The 22,229-nt window shown below is 44.6% G+C and overlaps 1 protein-coding gene across 1 annotated transcript in view; it reads left to right on the top strand.

Moving 5' to 3' along the window:
• The window catches only part of zeb1b (zinc finger E-box binding homeobox 1b), a 49,060-nt gene extending 28,707 nt beyond the window's left edge, over positions 1-20,353 (top strand). Inside the window, exons 2-8 of the mRNA XM_053412986.1 lie at positions 5,096-5,251; positions 10,557-10,718; positions 11,823-12,025; positions 12,622-12,727; positions 13,194-14,851; positions 16,280-16,460; positions 17,205-20,353. Of these exons, the coding sequence (XP_053268961.1) occupies positions 5,096-5,251; positions 10,557-10,718; positions 11,823-12,025; positions 12,622-12,727; positions 13,194-14,851; positions 16,280-16,460; positions 17,205-17,956 (3,218 nt within the window). The 3' untranslated portion in view covers positions 17,957-20,353. The remainder of the gene's footprint in view (positions 1-5,095; positions 5,252-10,556; positions 10,719-11,822; positions 12,026-12,621; positions 12,728-13,193; positions 14,852-16,279; positions 16,461-17,204) is intronic.
• Positions 20,354-22,229: the final 1,876 nt, after the last annotated feature.

Raw genomic sequence — 22,229 nt, 5'->3', positions numbered from 1 at the left:
CTATCATTTGTACCTAGAACCACCTTTGACTAGAAATACAGTCTATTATCAAGCTGTCATTTTGGCACAATATTAGGTCTAACCCTGAGAGATAAAAGCACGTGCCCTTATAAGAAAAGCATGTAATAGGCAAGGTTTAGTAATTTTCTTTTTGGAAAAGGAGCAATCCACAATCTCTGAGGTGCAGTTAAGTCTCTTTTTTGCTTCTTCTAACACTCATTGACACCCACGACTTCCTTTACACTTCCAAGTGTCATCATGCAGATTACGAGAACAATAGTCCCCATTAGCAATAGTGTTATCATGGAAAGTGCTCATCAGATGGGAGATGAGTGACCCGCAGAGGCCTATTAGTTCACATGCTAAAACCTTGATCAGCATCATTAGAAAGACAAGAGCCCATTGTCTTCCAGCTCACCTCTGAAATGGTTCCTGTGAAGAGCTGTGCTCCACAGGTTGTTGAAGAGCTTTGCTTTTGATGGAATAATCTAACCGATTGTCTGCATTATGCATGTATTGTTATTTTATTCTTGAATTTGCAGAGCTAATCTATTAATGAAACATTTTACACTAACTGCAAATAAAGGGACTAATTCTCAAGACTGTTAGGTGCAATTTTTTTTTTTACCTCAAGTTTACAGTATGTCCAGTGGGTGTGATTTTTGGGCCTCCCAGCCTCATGATTAAGAGTCATTTGATGTGGTTTGGTGAGCTAAATGTTGTGCTGTGTATCTGTGGAGGATATGACATATTCCTAAATGCGATTGGCCTGCTATGGTATTGTTTGGTGACACTTCTAATGGAGAGACTGTGCATTAGCCACTAAGCAAGGATAGGAAACAGACACTCTGGACCCATTGTGCCCTCAACAGTTAACTGAGCGTGTGATCCCTTACGGTTGTGTCCACATTTATATGTCTTAACTGCTAGAGCCAAACAGTCTTTGTCCGTACTAAATGGTTTCGCAAGTTGGAGGCAGCCTGCGAGCAGGCAAACCATGAAAAATCCCCAATTCTTTTGTTTTGTTATTGCCACTTGAGTTGACCTTCCTGACTCTGTGGGAGGAAGGCTGTTGTTTTAACAAAACCAGCAGCGTTTACCTCAGAGCTGAATGAGGCGCCTCACCTTGAGACGGCATACTTGAGGTTTTGAATGGCACAGCTTTGTTTTACTTTGGTTCAAGCTGTTTTTTTTTTGTAGTGGTTGGCTTCCCTGAGAAAATGGCATTGCAGAGCCGCAAGGGCAGACTCTGTGACGGCAGGGTCTGTACTCTTTGAGGATGCCTGTGGTAGTTTCACCAGGGCCTGCCTGGCTCCATGCTCTGCATGAGATAAGTGGCGTACCTCAATGAGGGAGCCTCGTACCAAGGCTAAATATAGAGATACAAGAGAGGTAGAAGGACAGACAAAGCTTCTGCTCATGATGAGTCAATCTGTCTAATCACAAGCAGAATAACAGCAGACCTGGAATATGTGTTAGTGGGTTGATTCAAATTTGTAGCAAGGAGAGAGCCCATCCTTTTGATCTGTCTCTTTAAGAGACAAACTCAGAGAAAAAGTGTTTTGGTTGTACATTCCACACATACCACCTACATGTTCTGGTGTGGTGTGGAAGTTCTGTACCAAAGATGTATAGGTCCTGAGTCCCATACAGATGTCCCCACAGTTGAATCGAGATAAAAGCTTGCTTCAGATGCTAATATGTGTTTTCACATGCTGGCTTTACATATGTGTCCTTGTCCCCCCCCCCCCCCATCCGATGTTCAGTTATTAAACCAGTCACTCACACCTTGAGGGCCTCCAAGCACAGAGATAGCTCCCTCCCACAGAGGTTGAGATACTGCCATTCCTGGCTGGCATGCCTCAGTGTAGGAGAGCACAAACCTGGCAATCTGGTGTTGGAAAAGTTCAGTTAAAGTTATTTTAAATTGCTGAAATGTCTCTTATTCAATCAAATCAATCAGGCCAAGATCAAACAGCATGGGTCTAAAATAAGTGTCAACAAGTTTACACAATTACAGGCCGGAGCCTTCAAAATGACCCCCCTCCAACAGGATAATGTTGGGTCTGTTTTGGGAGTAACCAACCCAGTCAAACCATTCCTTTGCTAGTAATTGATACAACATGGCAGGTGTCACAACAACACATCCCTGTCCGCAGCAGGCATATTTAGGTGCTTGCTTGCCAGCTTGTTTCCAAGCATCAATAATTCTTTCAGGATTAGAAACATGGGTAGCTAAAATCAAGACATGATACAGTATTTTTAGGCTACTGAGCTTGACTTAAATCCATAGCCATGGTTACACGATATTATTGTCTCAAGTGCTCAGCTTCCTGCAACCTATGTAGGAAAGCAAACTTTTAGAAGTAAGCGCTTCACCTCCTCCACCTAGCAATGCTTTCTCTCTCAGATGCGTAGGAGTCGTCCTCCTGTTGTGTGCTAACATGCTAGCGCTAATGAGGCCAGCTGTCCAAACGCTCAGCCGGTCAGCCAGAAGGGACTGCAGCCTTTGTTGATGCTAGGTGTTACATCTCCTGTTGGAACACACACTTTTGTTTCATCACCGCCAACCATTTGGCACAGGAAGACCATCTCCTGTCGCTCCCCGCACCCCCCTCCATCCTTTTGACTGTTTCTCTCACCCTGTTTGCTGTACTTTGCAGCTCCCGTTTATATTATCCCGCTCTCCGTTGCCACCTCCTGTCTGGGCATACCGCGCATTGATTTTCTCTCCACAGCTTTATGGTTGATCATTTTCTCCTGACACCATCCGTGGAGAGTGTTGCCTTTGTAATCGCTGACCTCAGCTCCACACCTGAGTGGCTGTGGCCCTAAACAGCCTCTCAGACCTGTCCTGAAGTACCTCCTGTGTGAAAATGAAGAGTTGCACCCTTGTTGGGCTGCTGAACGGACAATATATCACCTGGCGCAGTGGCTCTGACAGAAAAGAAAGGTGGGAATAGGGAAATAGAGGTGTGTAAGGGAGACAAGCACGTAGGGACATGTATACAGCCTGGCATGTTATATTACTTTAATTGTTTAACAGTTTAACAGTTTTACTGAATGGGATCCCATATTTGTGACTCTCAGACCTTCACTCCTTCTGTTAGCTTGCCGGTTCAAATTTTCACACTATACCATATAGTGTGGAGGTACTCCAGGTACAAGGGATGTGCGTCATCTCAAAAACTACAGTGCTGTGGCACCACCATGTCATGGTTAAGAGAAATAATTGTGGAGTGAGAAATAGTGCGAAGAGAGGAAAGAGGTTGTGAATGAAAAATGTCCCCTGATGAACCCCGATAGGATTTTGCAGCTGCAGCACAGCGGCGTTGACCCTACGAGCGACTCGCCAAATAAGAGAGCTTCCCCCTCCTCCTCCACCACCTTTCATCCCTCCGCCCACACACCTCCTTCCTCCTGCCTCCTCCTCAGCCTGAACTCTGCTTGTCTTCGGTTTGTGTGAATACCAACTGGTTGTAGTGACCCGCACAATGCAGAGAGAAAGGGAGAGACCTCGACAAAACAATTCTCATTGATTAGAACACAGGATCACGATTCTCCTGAGATGAATATAAGCAGCCACTTCAGAAAGAGGTGGGCGAGTGGGGTTGGGGTGAGGAGAAGGTAGAGAGATTGAAAAAAATTTCAGGTGCTTTGTACTGGCACGGTATATTCAGCGAGTGAATGCAGTTGGTGTTTGTGCATATGAGCAAGTGTCGTTTGTGTGTGTGTGATGTGAGATGAAGTAGCCCGAGAGGTAGTTTCAGTGCTGCAGTCCGGGCCCTCTGCTGACTGGGCTGCTCTCACAGGAGAATTGATTTGGCCTCCGAGAGGATCTGTATCTCTCTCAGCGGAACAGAGGGATGGATGGTAGAGAGAGAAATGGAAGAAGAGTGGGTGGAAGTAACACAGGTGGAATTGAGAGACGGGGGAACAGGGTGGAAATGAGAAGACAGGAACAAACGCACACAGGCACAGGCACACGCACAAACACACACACAAACACACACACACACACACACACACACACACACACACACACACACACACACACACACACACACACACACACACAGACAAATCTGAAGAAGACATTCGGTCAGGAAAATTTACTCCCCGTAATAACCCTCTCTGTAGGTTGGCTGTCTCTGTGTCTCCTGGCTCCTCCAGCCCATAACACAACCGACCAGGTCACACCGACTCCCACACAGCACACACACCACTTCTGCCTGCAATCTAATGATCTCACACTGGTACTGTCTGTGTGTCTCAAGTGTGAATTTTCTCTGTTTCTCTGCAACAAAGAGCGTGTTGTTCAAGAGCTTGTTTTCCCCTGGTATATAACACAGGGGGACGCAGTGGTCAGTATGTCTGTGCGTCAGTCCCTCTGTAATCATTTCGTATTCGGAGCTGAACAATTTGTTATATTTTATTAAAGTTATTTTTTTAGGTCATCAGGTGGTGAAGTTGATATTGGCATTTTCACTGGAACAAGTTTGACTTGTTTACAGAGTATGGATTCAAAGGCATTAACTTGTTATCACTGGCATTACTCAATACTTTATATCTGGGTGGGTGCTCTGGGGATTTGTCCTCTCTTTATTACTCTTGTATTTACAGTAGATTCAAATCTTTCTTTGGTTTTCATTTGCATAATTTTATAAACATTAAGGTGTCAATAATTACTTCGCATTACTTTTTATTAGCCCCCTATTCACTCCCATAGCCGTCTTATTTGCTCCCACTTTAACAACCCACTTTCCCCATAGGGTCATTTAAGTTTCATCTAATCAACTGAAGTTGGGCCATGATCTATTTAATTGGTGTTTCAAGCTAACTACACCCTCTTCCTTCAACCATTCCCTCTAATAGTTTTGACATTTACTGTATATTTAACCTCGGCGACTCGTGGCCTTTCACATTCAATACTCATAATCAAAGAGCTCACACAGCACCCCTCCCATTATCTTTATTAAAGGATAGAAATACTAAAAGCGTGTAGCCCGTTCTCTCTCCATTTAAGACTAATTAAAGAGTTGACACAATCAGACAAGTCCTTCTAACCTCTGTCCCCCTTGTTCCCTTTGCGCAGTGACTAACTACAGTAATCTGGTGGAGGCGGGCTCAGAATCGGACGATGAGGACAAGCTGCAGATTGTGGAGGAGGAAAGTAGCCTGGCGGATGGGGCCGACTGCGACAGCACCCTGCCAGATGATGAGCTCCCCAGGGACCACTGCTGGGACCGAGGTGAGACTCATAGGTCGCATTGTTATTATCGCACATCCGCGCTGAATCATGCAAACACACATCACCCCCTTCACAGTCACCACTTCAGCAATGTTCTGAAACATGTTCCACGTTTCTGCATTGTGGAAAAGTTCAGTATGACGGTAGGGGACAACAGCACTAAACACTGTAAAAGAAACGTCATAGTTGCTTTCAGACAGGAACGGAACTCCGGATAATCTCCTGAAATTATCCAGAAGTGGACAACGCAAATGTCACAGTCAGTTGCTGCGGACATTGTCTGCAGTTTCCTCCTTGTAAAAACCTTGGATTATGTTCGAGTGGGCCCATATAAGAAAACTGCATAAGATTCTCCACAGGATTCACTGCGAGCAAGTGCGTGTGTTGATGACGTTTCTAACAACGACAGAGGCATGTGAAAAAAACAAAAAACAAATACAAATATCTCAGCATGAAAAAGACCAATAGAAGATGGTGACGATGTGTCAATGTGCTGTAAACAGAAAAAAAAAAGCTTACAGCTGACGTTATACCTTACGTCCTGCCTCCTGCATGCTGCGTCACCAAAACTACACCTGTAGATTTAATGCTTAGATAATTTCAAGTGTCAGAAAAGATGGCATCTTAGCATGTGTTTTTATAACAGTTATCTCCTTTCACTGTCAGTCCTGCCGTCACCATGCTGATAAAGTGTTGGTGAACATGATAGCTTCTCCTACCTTCTCAGAATAAGAACCGTAGTAACTGATCGATCCAGCACATAAAAGCAAATATGTACTCCACCTCTTTATCTTTTTGTAACGACATCAATTGTCTTTCTTCTCATTTTGGCCTGAGATGATGTGATCTGGGGCTAAGTTAAAAAATGTCTCAATGACATCTGTACACCGTTAAGTACCAGGCTTTGTCTCATTGTGAAACGCAGAGTGTGAGGAAGCAGGTACTACATGTGGTGGATTTCTAACCGAGGCAGGAAGCATGATATTACACAAAGACAATGCAAACAGAGGGAGAGACCTTCAAGCACAGAAAACAGCCTTGCGAGCACAGAGCCGGTGGAGAGGTTTACGGCACTGGTGGGCATTGGAGGGGCCTCAGTGAACTTCTTTTTACCTCAAACCATGAGGAAATGACATCACAGGCAGCTGACGTCCACAGGAAGGGCTGACACACACGCAGGCACACATACACAGACACACACTCCTCCAAACAACAATTACAGGTGCTGAAGGATGTTGCTGTTTCAAGCTGGGTCCAAGGCTTCCATGCTGTGCTCCTGACCTGATACTGCGTGTGTGTATATAAATATGCGTCAGTGGACTTGTAAGGCTGCTAGCTTCGGCTCTGTGCCAAGTACGGTATGTGCAACAATGTGACAGGCCCATATGCAATTAGACACGTTGACGTGATTTTCAATCACAGGAATATTTATTGTTGAGTGTTGCATCTTGCAGATTTTGGCTGAATTTCTCATGGGTGAGACTGAGGGGGAGCGTTGATTTAGCAATTGGCCAAGTTAGCCTTTGCAAAAATGTCTAGTAACCGTTCAACATAATCTTGGGAGGGACTTTTTTAAATTCCTCTTCCATGAGTTTACCTCAGTTTCAGTTGCATGGTTTCAGACCTGTACACGGTGTAGCCACCTATTCCCCTGTCTATTCCGTCATTTTCATCACTGCTCTCAAGCCACACCTCTATTTTTAAAGGGAAAGTTGTGGGAAGAATAATGTCATTGGTTTTGGCTGGGGCCCGTGAACATTAAGCACTTCAAAAACACAAGTTACCCTGCAACAGCTCAGCAAGCTGGCTCTGCTCCACAGTTCTGCCTGATCAGGCATATTTTCTTTTGCCTTCACTCATGTGCACACGCAAACACATGCAAGTACACACACACACACACACACACCCTCACACACACACACACAACCACAAACCTCTCTAGCCCTCATCTCATACATCAAGCAACATCTATGCTGTCACTCTAGATCGGTCTGATGAAACATGCCGAAAGCCACAGTCCTTTAAACAAACACACTTCTCTCATCTCTCATCCCTTCATCCCTCCCTTTGCTGGTTTCACTCCTGAGAACTGCGAAGTCTCTGGTTCAGCCTTGAAAGATGACCACCACCCACTAATCTTCTCCTCAGCGTAGCCCAGTTTGCTTCAAATTAAAGCCTTGACACCCCGTCTCCCGAGACTGCTGCACTCCAAAACCAAACAGCAGTTTTTTTCAGCAGTTTGCCATCTTTCTTTCCCTGCACTCCACTTTTTACACTACCATTCTCTCTCTCTCTCTCACTGTGTCTCTTGTTCTGAATCATTCCTCTTGATTATAAGGTATCATGGGCCCCCTGCTAGCTGTCATTACTCATTCACTCTTAAATGATTATGTGGCAGTGGAGCAGCGCAGTGCTGGTGCAGTACACCGCAGCCTCCTGCTCTCCTGTAAGAACAGGCCACCTAACTCCCGGTAGGAGAAGGTAAAGAGAGAGAGTTAACTTGGGAGGGCCTCTACAAGTTGTAGAGCATGATTACATCTCAGAGAATAGGCAGGGTGAAGTTGGAGAGCTTCGCTATCATTAGTTTGCTAAGGCACTTAGTGACAAAGACCAGGTTTAACTGCATGAAACTACAGCCTAAGGCGGCAAGAAGATGAATTCTGAAAGTGTTTGATGGGCACTCATGCCGCACTGCATGATTCCCACTAGCAGTGATGTTACAAGGCTTTCAGGCGCGATGACACTTACTCTTTCCTCCCGGCTGGCCTGACACTATGTTCTGTAGAACACACAGGAACACCTACATTCCTGTGTGCTATATGTCATTATGTGATGTTCAAACTGAGACACCCTTCTCAGAGAGCTGGGAAGAAAAGCAAGCGGAGACTAAGCAGAAATATTTCATTGCACAAGGTGGAACAGATCATCCTACATTTGTCTTTACATTCACTTAACTCCTTTCGGTTAAACGTCTTTACTACAGATGGTGGAACTTTTTCAGTGGTTTGTGAAAATCCTTATCGGTGATAGTCTCTCCCCGTCCAAGATAGAATCGCTTGGGTCTGGTCTGGATGCACGACCACAGGAAACAGTGGGGGCAGAGGTGAGCCAGGCCAGGAAATGCATCATGGGATAGCGTTGTATCATGTTGCAGAGAATGAGGAGAAAGGAGTGTGGGAAAGAGGAGTGAGTAGGTGGTCTGCTTATTTTGTTCGAAGACATACTGTAGTCAGGTTATGCTAGTTCTTTTAGATTTTCTGAACTGTAACAGAATGTCCCTCTACAGCCTCGCAGGGCCGGAGTTCTGTGGCTGCTTTCCACTTGTGCAGTGGTGCATTCACATCCCTGCGTCAGCACATAAATGGCCTGTGTGATATTTCATGTCAGGGGAGCAGCCTGATAACACAGAGCCGCCCCAGAGAGGCTGTGAACCCCTCTAGCCTCGCTCTGCACGAAAACAAAAGGACGGGAGAGCCAACCACACACAGACACACACAAAGACACACACACAGACACACACACACAGACACACACACAGAGACTGAGAGAAAACAACAGCTTGTCATACCTTTGCACCACAGGCCCTCAACTGGGACTCCACTTCACACACTTGGTCAACATTTAGTTGCCTGGAGGTGTGTTTGTGTGTTTGGATGCTGCCTTTGAGCAGCGGATGGGAACTAAACACAGTCAGATCAGCACTTTTGGGTAGGTGTATTTTATAATTTACAGTCGGAATAGTGGCAACCAATACGCTGCCACTTAAAGAGTTGTATCATTTTTGGAAATCCACATATTAAAAACAGAATCAAATAAGGTTGGTTTTGTAGAATGGTGGGTTATTTATTCCACGGTACTAAAAATGTGTGGCAAACATGTCCAGGGGTGTTTAATTTATGCGGTTGGGGTCGTGGGAGAAAAGCTTTGTGATATGTCGGGGTTAGCAGCACTTAATGTGTTCCTGACCCTCCTCTGTGGGATGAGAATTCCTCATTCTGACTTTCTCAGCACCTGCTGTTGGCTCCTGCTTGAAACACACACAAACACACACACACACACACACACACACACACACACACACACATTCTGCAGCCGACAACCTCTTTCTCTGGATTATCTCTTATGTGTTTTTGTCAGGGCGGGAGGTTTCTATGAATGGTCTTTAATAACCATAGCAACAAATGACTGCTCTCCTATTGTTTCCTGGCGTTATTAAGGTGCACCAGAGGAAGCCGGAGCAGGGCTGTATGTAACACTACTGGCATTCGCTTGTGTGTCCGTGAGTCATGAGGCGCTACACCTGTTCCCATCTCCGCGGAAAACGCAGCTGGCCCTGGTCTTTCAAAGCACACAATTCACAAAACACAATCCTCAAATCTCAAGTGCAGTGGGAGCGCTTAAATCAATCCACAAAACATCTGCCTTACAGACACCTCCACAGTATCCTCAGTAGCGTAACTTCGCTTTTAGCGGATAGCTCACCCTGGTAATTATTCTCTGTAATGATACACGCAGGCACACTAACATATCCATAGAGGAATGATGCTCGGTTTAATCCTAGACACACTATACCTGGTTTCCGGCCGCCACATCAGGAAACGATGGGTGAGCAAAGACGGAAGGAGGGGAGGAAGCTTTTGTTTCATCCTGAACGTCGTCCTCAGGTTACACATCCTACAAATGCTGCCCTGGTAATTAGGACTCGTTAGACGTTAGCTAGCTGTGCTTATGTGATGCCGAGGAGGGGTGCACCGTGCTCCCACATGCAGGTTCTCATTTGCTTGGATTTGAGGAGTATGAAGGCCAGAGTGTGTGTTTGTTAACATGTGTATGCATCCTTTCCTGTGCGATATCTATCTGCCACAATACATCAGGACAAGATTCATCACCTAATTATCAGCCCCAGTGTCAACAAGTACCTTACCTAACACTGTGAATAGCGGCTTGCCATTCAGCTCTTACAAAGAGCTTGATGCTCATAGAGTCGCCTGTGGCCTTTGATGCTAATTAGTTTTCTCATCCTATTATGAACAGCAGCGTTCACTTTATTTCTCCCCGTGCCACATGCCCCATTCCATGCTGGTGAACATGTCATGATCAAGGGCTTGGACTGGAAGATCCGGTTCAGCTATAATGACACTCACTGTGACATTATTGGATTATCGCATTTCATCCACAAAGGTTAAAGTTTCATATGCAGAGCCTGCAACAATGCGGAGAGCCTGCAAGTCATGAAATAAAAGGGTGATCGATAAGACCTTTTTGCAGGCCCGACCCTAATCAGTGTGTGTTTTTTGTCTCACAGTGAAGGAGGATTGTGTGTCGGATGGAGAGGACAATGTGAGCACGGACGCCCTGGTGGAGGAGATGCTCCAGCAAGGGGACACAGCCGTCATCTACCCAGAAGCCCCGGAAGATGAGCCGCAACGACAGGGCACGCCTGATGCCAGCATCCACGATGAGAACGGTAAAAAAAAAACATAATTTTGTTTGATCTTTTTCATTAATTGATTATTTTTAGTGTACACAAGCAGTGTTGTGTCCGTAAATCACACAAAAATGACACAGCACTACTCCTTATTCTTCTTCTTTTGGTTTACTGGCGGTTAGCAACCAAGTCAAGGGGCATTACCGCCATGTTACAATATCCTTCTTCTTCAAACACACCAGTACTTCCACCCATGATCTCACAGTCAATGAGCCGTCACGCTATAACTGCACCTACCCAGTAATTACGCCCCCCGGAGATGGCTCTACCTGCTCCCTGTCTCACCTCAGGTGTTAACTCCAACCCATTAACGCCACTTTCCAACTTCATTACACCCTCTGCAATTTGTTAAGTGCAGCACACTGGGCCCTTTATGGCTCCCGGGCTTTTGCCTTTTACCTGCGACCGCAGACGGCTGGAAAAAAGAGAGGGAGGGGAGGAGGAAAGGGGGGAAGGAAGAGAAACAGTAACACCTGAGTAAATTTGTCACGTCTGTGCGAGCTCTGACTCACGGCTACCTGGCCAGTAATGTGTGTGCATTCCCATCCCGAGGCCCTCACCTGTCCCACAGGAGAACTTAATACATCACCTGTTAACACACTAATGCTTTACCTGTGTGGGAGCCGTGCGACTGAGACCCTCTGTTCACCAGCGTGGATCCAGACAGGTGGAAGTTGTTTACCGAGCTCACTTTTCCTAACATACGTGGGTGTCTTTTTATTCAAAACACGTCCAATGTGCAATAGGCAATCGGATGGTGGAATCTCAGGTGTGAAAGCTTTTATTGCTAAGCAAGGAGTACAAAACTAAAATTAAACTGCAGTCCTTTAAGACTGTGGGGGGGTTACAACTGATCAGAAATCTGCCTCTATCCGTTTGGTTACCTGGGTGCTGTTTACCTGAGAGGGAGGAACTTTCAGTGATTGGTGAAATCACACAGGAGTGTTACTGCAGCAGCCCATGTGGAACATCAAAGAGCCCTGCCTGTTGACCATGTGTCTTTAACCCTTTCCTGTCCTCCCCACTTCCTTCTCGCACATGTCGTTACAATCTCTCCTTCTTTTTTCTACCCCCCCCATCCAGGAACTCCTGATTCCTTCTCTCAGCTGCTCACCTGCCCTTACTGCACTCGCGGCTACAAGCGTTACAGCTCCCTGAAGGAGCACATCAAGTACCGACACGAGAAGACAGAGGAGAGCTTCAACTGCCCCGAGTGCAGCTACAGCTTCGCTTACCGTGCGCAACTGGAGAGGCACATGACAGTCCACAAGGGCGGACGGGATCAGGTAAAAACTTTACACTTCACTTATGTCTGGATACTGATGATATAATCACTTGATAGACAGAAAAATCGTTTTATCTTGTAATCTTAAATGTTTTCATTTGTATTCTGCTATCAGTGTGTAAAGTTGTAAGGGAACATTTGATTTAAATACTTAATTCAGCCAGGTGAATCCTCTTTAAGAACATTCAACTACTCTGGTACAATTACTACTACTACTACTAATAATAAAGTGTACACATAAGTATTTTAAAAGATTGACTGAAACCAAGCAGGAGTTTAATATTTATGTTTTATTATTTATATGGATCAGTCTACAGTTTAAATGTTCATTTTCAGATTAGATGACTTGTGATTCACTTCAGTAGCACTCTACTTTGTCGTACTACACTAATCATGACGGAGTGATTCTAAATTATGCAACCTGACATGGAAGCCTAGTCCTGCTTCTTTAGCGGCCCGCTTCCAAACATGATAAATAAACATGAACTTTTGCCCTCGATTGATTAATGACATTGTGACATGAATTAGTGGCAGTTCAAAGGTTGTGTTTTCATTGTGTATCTCACTGAGTGACCCCTCTCCCCCCTCGTCTGACAGAGACACATCACGCAGTCGGGCGGCAATCGTAAATTCAAGTGCACTGAATGTGGCAAAGCATTTAAATACAAGCATCATCTGAAGGAGCACCTACGCATCCACAGCGGTGAGTGGACAACCCATGTCACAATGGCAGCGTTGTGTTACTGTCTGTGTGTGTGTAAATGGGCGTGTCTGTGCACTGGAGCAGGTCTAGTGTACATGTCTCTGCCGTGAATCTCTCTTGGCCACAGAAATGACTGTCTCCATTGAAATTGTATTTATGTTTTATTTATGTTTGAGCCAATTCCCTGTATTACATATCCTTTATTGTGTTTCAGTCCATTGTGTGCTCTTCCTTAATGTGCCATAATAGTGTTTCTTTTTGCATTATGGGACAGCAATTAGAGAAGGGTTCCCAATGGTGCCATTACATCAACGTTTGAGCATCGTTGAAACGCATTAGAGCTTTTTCCTGCCATAGTGCTCATAGCCTAGCTTGCTCATTTAGGTTCATTCACTAATGGAAACATGCCTCCCCCTCCCCCTCTCTATTTCTCTCTCTGTTCTCCACATTGTGGTTCTTTATTCAGGAGAGAAACCCTACGAGTGCTCCAACTGCAAGAAGAGGTTCTCCCACTCAGGTTCATACAGCTCCCACATCAGCAGTAAGAAGTGCATCAGCGTCATCTCAGTTAACGGCAGACCACGCTCAGGGAACACCAAAACCCAGACCCAGGGTCCATCGCCAGTGCTGCCAACACCGCCCTCAGTCCTCCGCACCCAGATCAGGGAGAAGCTGGAGCACAGCAAGCCCCTGCAGGAGCAGCTGCCCCTCAATCAGATCAAGACTGAGCCTGTGGACTACGAGTACAAGCCGACAATGAACGGGGTTTTCAACGGAGGTGCTGCTGCTCCTCTGGGCACAGTGCAGGCCGTAGTCTTGCCGACTGTGGGGCTGATGTCGCCCATCAGCATCAACCTGGCAGACCTGCAGAATGCTCTCAAAGTAGCAGTGGACAGCGATGTCATTCGTCAGGTGCTCGAAAACAATGCCAAAAGCCAGGGGCAGATGAACTCGGGGTTAACCACTGGAATACTCCACCCTCAACAGCAGCAAATCATCTCAGCCATTAGTCTGCCTATTGTGGGTCAGGATGGAAATGCAAAAATCATCATCAACTACAGCTTGGACCATGGCCAGCTCACAGCCCAAAACCTGAAGAAAGAGCCTGATTCACCAGCTCACACCACCACTGACACTTTCAAGTCCCAGAAACTCCCAGAAGATCTCACGATCAGAGGCACCAGGTCCATTGAGACAAACGAAAAAGAGGAAAAGACCACTAAAACTTGTCTCCTGTGTGATAACTGTCCCGGTGGGCTGGAAGCTCTCCATGCCCTCAAGCACTGCAAGAAGGATTGTCTCAGGCTGAATGGAGCAGGCCTGGGAAAGTCTGAGTCTGCTGTTGCAGCCCTGTTGTCAGAGGGAGGACTCTGCAACCAGCCCAAGAACCTCTTGTCCCTGCTCAAGGCCTACTTTGCTTTAAATGCAGAGCCCACTAAGGATGAGCTGGCCAAGATCTCTGACTCAGTGAGCCTGCCAGTCCATGTGGTTAAGAAGTGGTTTGACAAAATGCAGGAGGGTCAAATATCACTGGGTGCCCCGACACCTCCCTCAGAGGAAGAGGATACCTGTGAAGCCAACAGTGTGGTCTCTCTGGTCCCAGGCAAGGACACATCCACTACGAGCCCTGCTGTGAGCCAGGACAGCCCTACAGAAGCCACCCCGGCAGAGACAAATGGTGATCACAGCTTGCCAGAATCATCACTAAACGTGAGAGCTGGCGGTCCAGTGCCGGCCCAGACCCCTCAGAGCACAGAGGGACCCCTAGACCTATCGCTGCCAAGGCCCTCCAGAGAGGAAGCAGAGAGAGTGGTGGCTAAAGCCAGCATGTACCCCTCTCCCTCCTCTTGCTTGACCAATGAGGAAGAACCCCTAAACTTAACTTGCACAAAGAAAGAGGCATCGCCACTCTCAGTCATGGGCAACTGTCCCATTGCACTGTACGCCAGTCAGCCAAGTGCCAAACCCCTCGACATTGTGACCACGATGCAATGCCTCAGGGCTCTAGCCACCAATAACAAACAGACTATCCTGATCCCCCAGCTGGCTTACACCTATACCACTACAGCAAACAGCCCTGCAGGAACCGAGATGCATGAAACCATCCACCTCAACGGAGTGAAGGTGTGCAACCGTTTATATTCCATTCTAGCAACAATTAAGCTGCCCTGTTTCTGTTCAAATCATAGTTTGATATTTTGGAAAGCAACACTTTTTGCTTTCTAGCCAACATATAAGACGATAGATACCACTCACATATGCTTATAAAGCTACTGTCAGAAACTTAGTTTAGCTTTCGCACAAAGACTTAGCCAGATTATATTTAAAGGTAAAAAAGAACGCATAGGAGAACAGGGAAGAGGTAAAATGGCAAAGTTCTTACTCAAAATCCAAGATTCACAGGTAGTCAGTCGGAATCAGGCAAACAAACACAGGCAAGGAGCAGGCAAAAATCCAAAGATCGAAAAGTCATGTGGGGTTCATGAGATAAGAGAAGGTTACACTGGGAAAAACACGAGAGTGTCAATGTGGCAACTAAGAATAAAGAAGGCAGAGTATATAAGGGGTTTCTTGGTGGGGATCACAGGGACATCGGGAGCAGGTGTGTATATTTCAAGAGAGCGGGGACCAGGAACTAAAACAACAGGAAGGGTTACACAAAAAATAAAACAGGAAAAACAGAATGACTTGAAAAATCGAGAATAGACATGACATTTGTTTATTGTAAAAGTCATAGAATAAAAGCAACATATTTTAATATAGCAAATCACATGTTGTTTAGTTTTAAAGGGCTTAGCTGCTTCAGTGTCTAATCCAGTAGCCACTTTGAGAAGAGAGTGGATTGGAATCAGACTCTTTCGTCCAGATTATTACCTCTCATTATTCAAAACCACTACAACATTATAAATAGTGTGAAAGCATTCAGAAATCTAATCAATAACCCATATACAGAAATGTCAGAATTCAGCTCTTTGTAAAAATAATAGCCCTTAATAGTTCTTCATTGCGCAGACACCTAATGGGCCCCTAAAGATGGATGTAGATCTCACCATGTGTGAGTGATCTTCCTGGGCTGTCGCCCAGAGGACATGAGGCTGCACTTTACTGCAGCGCCCCTATTGATCTGCTGAAATCTGTTTAAACGCCACACCTCCGCCTGCCCCATTGATTTATTGTTGTTGTATTATACTTTTGTGTTAAGTGGATTGGCATAGACCTGCCTTGTAAAAAAAGAGCCCTGTGTATTTATACCTGCTTCTTATTAATGCCTCACTTCCTCATTCACTGTATCAGTGCATGTGTTTTAGCAGCCAAGGGACAGGAGAGAGCTGACTTTACACTCATAAGTGAACAGTGTGGTTGTTTCAGACAAAGGAAAATATTGCTTAAGTGTCCACAGAGGCTGATGAGTAGTGTATGACACAGCATCAAGCACACATACACTGTTCACTGGTATTCTCTGTTTTGACTCATTCATTGTCTTTTTGCTGCAAAACAAACCTCCCTTTGAATTCCAACCACTGTATTAATATGGTTTCTCATATTCTCCAGGAGGAGAGACAGGACACATACTCGGAGGGCGTATCTACTGTGGATGACCAGAATGACTCAGACTCAGGCCCTCAGAGGAAGAAGATGAAGAAGACGGAGAGCGGCATGTACGCCTGTGACCTGTGCGACAAGATCTTCCAGAAGAGCAGCTCGCTGCTGAGACACAAATATGAACACACAGGTGAATACAAATTCCTGTTGTTTTCCAGACAAACACACAAGACACAAGCACCAGTCACAGATGGAGCTTGAATAATAATAATATCAATAACAGAACATAAATTAAACTGAGGAAAGGGAACTTGTCTAACCATCACTTACTTTTTTGGATCATGGGAAAGATGAGTCAGAGTGTGAGCAAAGGGGGATTTTTGCGCTGCAGTATAAAGAAGGGTGGACAGCTCCATTCCAGCAGGTATTACTCAACATGCGTAGAAGAGGTCTGAGAATTTCTTTCCGCCAACTCCCCACCTCTGCACTGCCAGCTTCTCATGTGAAGCACCAAATGTTGTAAGAGGCTCTGGTAGTGATTTGGATTGCTCTAAGATGATGATGCCGCGGCCAAGCTCAGGTCAATGCTCTCAGAGGCATTTTAGCTTTTTGTCTTTATTACTCTGATACCTGGCTTGAAAGCACTGTTCCCGGCTCCAAATGACCTCAGCCTAGGTGTAAGTGGCCTGGATAAAGTTTCCTTGAAGGTTTTTAAGCACAATTGTTGTGATTTAGTTGTATTGTTTTGATATGTTTTCCTTGGATACGTTAACGTTATGGCCTTCTCAAGCTTTGGCATTGTTCATGCGACAGTGTGGGGGTCTGTAGTGATCGTTCTGTTTATTGTTTCCCTCCTAAGTCTGTTTTTAACTCGAGGGAGTTGTCATTTATCATAAATATGTTGACTCATATTGTTTTTTTTCTCTCTCTGCAGGGAAGCGACCTCACGAGTGCGGCATCTGCAGCAAGGCTTTCAAACACAAACACCACTTGATTGAACACATGCGGCTACACTCGGGGGAGAAGCCGTACCAGTGCGACAAGTGCGGCAAGCGCTTCTCCCACTCGGGCTCCTACTCCCAGCACATGAACCACCGCTACTCCTACTGCAAGAAGGAGACACAGAACCAAGACCGGGAGAGCCCAGAGGAGGATGGCGAGGCCCCAGTCGAGATGGAGGCCCTGAACCACGTGCAGATGCAGCACATGGCCCCTCTCCAGCTGGATTTGGATGAGCGAGGAAGCAGCACAAGGGAGGACGAGGAGAGCGAGGAGGAGGAGGAGGAGGAGGAGGAGGAAGGTGTGGTAGACATGAATGACATCCAGGTAGTGCAGATAGGAGAAGAGGAGGAAGAAGAAGAGGAGCAAGAGCAAGAGCAAGAGCAAGGGAACGAGGAGGAGATGGAGAGAGTAATGGTGGGAGGAGAAGGAGAAGAAGAGAAATCAGAGATAGAAATGAAACCTGAGGAAGTGGAGGCTGACACGAGGCAGGAGGAGCTCTCGGGCACTCAGGAAGAGGAGGAAGTCAAGATGGAGGAAGAGGAGGTGATGGATACAGAAGGAGGGGTGACGGAAGAGGTGAATGCAGAGGGAGAGGTCAGAGAGGAGAGCGGAGTCGAAACAAACAGGAACACGGGTTCTGAAGACGAGAACCAGACGCCGCAGGAGGAAGGAGATACTGACTAAAAGAGGAACCAGACTCCTCCATGAAACACAATCAGATTCCTCCTCTCCTCGTGCAGAGGAAGAATGCAGGAGATGATGTCTGGTCACTCTGACAGTTTGTTTCAGTTCACTACTGTGTAGAAATCCAGGTGTGCCTGAAAAAAATACTAGTGACTTTTCCACAGGAGAGCAATTTCTCACTGTTAGAAAAATCCATTTGTAAAGAAAAAGATGAAGACGAACACAAATTTTAACAAAGGAAATGCATTATACAGACTTTGGAAGCTAGAGCCGACATGTTTTAGATAATGTTTTATTACTAAAACACCTTGGGTCATTTCTTTTTATCAGTGTTACTAATTTTATCACTCATATTTTAACCTTTAAAAGCTGTACAGTTGGGAGATATTTCTATACCTTTTTATTGCCAATGAACAAAAAAAAGTCAGTATTTTATTAAGTTGGAAGGAAAATGAGAAAAATCCTGTGCACTACAAGTGGCTTGGTTTACCTTTGGATTAAGCAGTTGAGTTGTGTTGTCTACCCTTCAGTATTACCGCACTAGATATACCACATCATCCCGCTAGCAGATGTTAGCATTACTTTTTGTGTGTGTGTGTTATTTAGATCGGAACGTGAGCCTTAAGAGAAAAACAACGGAAGATGGACGGGTCTTTTCACTTTAGTTCCTTTTAAGACGTTTAGACACATTGTTGTCAAAGTATCTATCAGTGTTTTACAGGAATAGCTTGACATATCGGTTCATATGCTTGTCTGCTTTGTTCGTGAGAGTGAGACGTACAGATTGATACCAATCTCGTGCCTGCACGGTAGATGGCCTGTCACGAAACTTAGCTTGGCGTAGCATGAAAACCAGAACATTAGGGAAATATGTTATTTCCCTCCAGTCCAGTAGTTGGCAGTAATGCACCTGTAACCTGGTTTGCCAAATGCTAATAAAACCCAACTGATGACGAAGAAAAAAAAGCTAAAGATTGAGCCTGGTTAGCTTGTTTCCTGCTGATTGCAGCATTCATGCTAACTTAAACTAGCCACCCCCTGGCTGTACCTTGGTATTTACCGTGCAGATGTGCTCGCGGTATCTTGTTCTCTCAGGTCTTAGCATGAAAGCAAAGGAGCGTAACACCCTAAATGTCAAGCTATGTTTTTAAATGTTCAGAGTGAGCAGAAAGGAGATGTAGAAAACTTTCTGACCCTTTCCTAACCCCTCCCTGTAACCCCCTACCCAACACCCACCCGAGGCTTATGCAAAAAAGAATCAAACTAAAAACAAGAGAAACATGCAAATCAGAAGTGCCACAGAATATTGCTGTCGAAGCTTTGCAGGTATGATCAGACCTGAGCGAGCAGAATTTAGCCCGACCACATAATCATGTACAATAGACTCTAGATGACTTATTTGTATTCCCTACGCCCGAGCGACTACATGAATTACGATGCACATGTTTTCAAAATGGATGATGATGATGAAGTATGATTTCCACTTGTTAACTGTGTCCTGCCTTTTTCAAAGCTTATTCAGTGCACTTGTTTAACACACCACGAAACTCTCAAACGACTCTTCAGGTAAAAAAATGTAGGCAAATCCCAGGAGTTTAATTCAACAGAGTTTTTACCTGTCAGTATTATTTTTGTCTCTCATGTTGTTTTATGTTCTGTTCTGTTCAGTGTGTGTACTGTACGTTTCCAGCAATGGCAGTATTATCCCCACCCCCCCAATGAGATGGTAATGTCTGTTTAGTCATAGAGAACTTTTATATTTATGTGTCTTATTTTTTATATTTCTTTATGGTTATTTATTACACTATGTAGTGTACAATACTGTAGTTTGTATTAATACGATAATATATTTTAGTATGGAAAACAAAAAAAAGATTCAAAGGCAACTACAGCTACAAGCCTGGAAAACGAGACTCCGGCATACTGAAGTATGTTTTACGAACAAACAAAATTGTGTTTTTCCTCGGGGAAAAGAAACCCGCACCCTGCAAGCCTGAAAATTGGAACCTGTGACCTTTCTGCATCCATTCTCATGTTAGTTTAGTTTTCTTTCCCCCTCTCTAATATAATGCTACTGAACTTTTGAGAAAAAAAACTAATTGTATGTCTAATAGCATGAGTGTGTGCTGTTGTATTGAAGGATGATGCTTAACCACACAAACTGTCCTTTTTGCCAAGCCAAAATAATAATGACGTATGTTCTTATGTTTTTATTTGTGCCAATTTGTTACTTTATATGTCAGTGTCAAGACCACACCCACTTTTATATGCCCCCCGCCCCTTTTAACACCCTCATCTTTTTTTATAATGATTGTTTTCTTTTGTTTTTGTTTTTTTTGTTTTAATTCATTTTTTATGACTCCCCATCTCACAATAAAATACATCAATTACAAGCTGCTCAGTTTGTGATGCTATTTTTATTAAGAGATTTTAAAGTAACATAATAGGTTGCTCACACTGTAACATTCAAGTAAATATTATAATAAAACATTTAACAAGGAACCATTTATAAAAAAAAAAAATGACCGGGATGAGATCGGGATCGAACTGCTAACTTTCTGGTTAGTGAACAACCCTCTCTTCCTCATGAGGCCCAGCTATAAGAGTGTAACAGGTAGACACACTGCAGGGAAATCGTCTCTAAACATAAACAGTGTCACTGTTACGCTGTCGATGCCTTTGGCTGACTCTGACGAACTAAAGGTATAAATATATTTCATGCATGGTCCTTAAAAAACATACATTTAACTCCTGTACAGGCTAATACAATCCAGTTCACCTGTTCTGCCATGACTTGCGATCATACAGGTGTCATTTCAGTCAGTGGTGGGATGTAACATTTACATAGTTACTGTACTTAAGTACATCATGTACAAATCATGTATTTGTACCTTACTGAAATAGGTTTGTTTCGAGGTACTTTTCACTTGTACTCCACTATTCATATCTGCAAATATCTGCACTTTCTTCTCCACTACGTTTTGACGATGCATTGGGTTACATGTTTACAGTGTTTGTTTTAAATGTATTTTTATAAGTAATAAATAACAAGAAGGAAATTGGTCCATGGATCCAATCAGAGGGGGCCTGTAACATTAGACCCCGCCTCCTGCCGCAGCAGCATCACCAGTGAAGAAACATCACCGAGTCTCAGCCATAATGATAACAAAGATAGTAAAGCGTTACATTAGGGAATAGGATACTTTTACTTTTAATACTCATATTCAAAAGCAAGTACTTAGTTTTATTAAAGCAGAAAAGTTAATGCGGTACTGTGATACCTTTACCTTAATACATTTTGTCTGTTAATTTGTACAGTTACTTTAGAAAAATGTTTGAGTACCTCATCCACCACTGATTTCAATTATTCTAGCCCGCGGGTCATAGTGAGGAGTTCACTTCATGTACTTAGATGGTTTGTACCGTTACAGGGATCCTTCACAAAGGTGTGCTAAGCTAAGCTAACCAGTTGCTGGCTGTGTCTCCCTGCGGACATGTGAGTGCTCTCACCTGTTTCTAACCCTGTGCCAGAAAGCATACAAATATTTGTATGACCCTAAAATGTCGAGAAGCTCTTTAGAATTAAACTGTGTTACATGATGAATATAATGAATAAAGCAGCAGTTATCAGTCAGTCCAGTGTGCCTGGTAACAGCCCAGCCCAAGGTCAACCCTATTGATCCAGATTAGGTTTCAAGAAGGGTCGACCCGCCTCCTGCCTCCGCAGCCCCGGCCCCTCCACCGCCATGAATTAGTAATGGAATGGACCAAAAATCCATAGTGTGTTGAGCAGTTGAAAATGATACAATAGCTGGTGAACGTATTTGATAGTTCTCTCTCATCATTTCTCTTCTTCTTTCTTTCGTCCTTTCTTGAAACTCTGGGTCCTGAGGGTGGGGGTAAGACGTGGTGGGGGTGGGGTTGGAATCATTTTTTATAGGACAGCTCACACCGTAACATTACTGTGTCAAACCGTCCAACAGCATCTTGTAATTGTGCCTATTATAAATGTCATTAACAGTGGTCACAGCAGCTCACTCTGAGCCTCTGAAAAGGTCAGGATGGTGCGTGTAGCCCGTGGCTGCGTGTTCAGGATGCACGGCCGTTTTACAGGCTTTCAGTCCAATCCAGGACCTAAAGCCAACATATTGCCATATGTTCTGCTGGGCTCAGCATTTCAAAGGAAAATTGAAAAGCTATAACTGCTAAGAGGATATGGAGTGCTCTTGCCAATAATGGTGCAAAAGCCTGATGAAGTATCGTGGCTGCCGGG

The sequence above is a fragment of the Pleuronectes platessa genome, chromosome 20 (genome assembly GCF_947347685.1).
Source record: "Pleuronectes platessa chromosome 20, fPlePla1.1, whole genome shotgun sequence".
Taxonomy (NCBI): domain Eukaryota; kingdom Metazoa; phylum Chordata; class Actinopteri; order Pleuronectiformes; family Pleuronectidae; genus Pleuronectes; species Pleuronectes platessa.
This window is presented reverse-complemented; position numbering and strand designations above follow the sequence as displayed.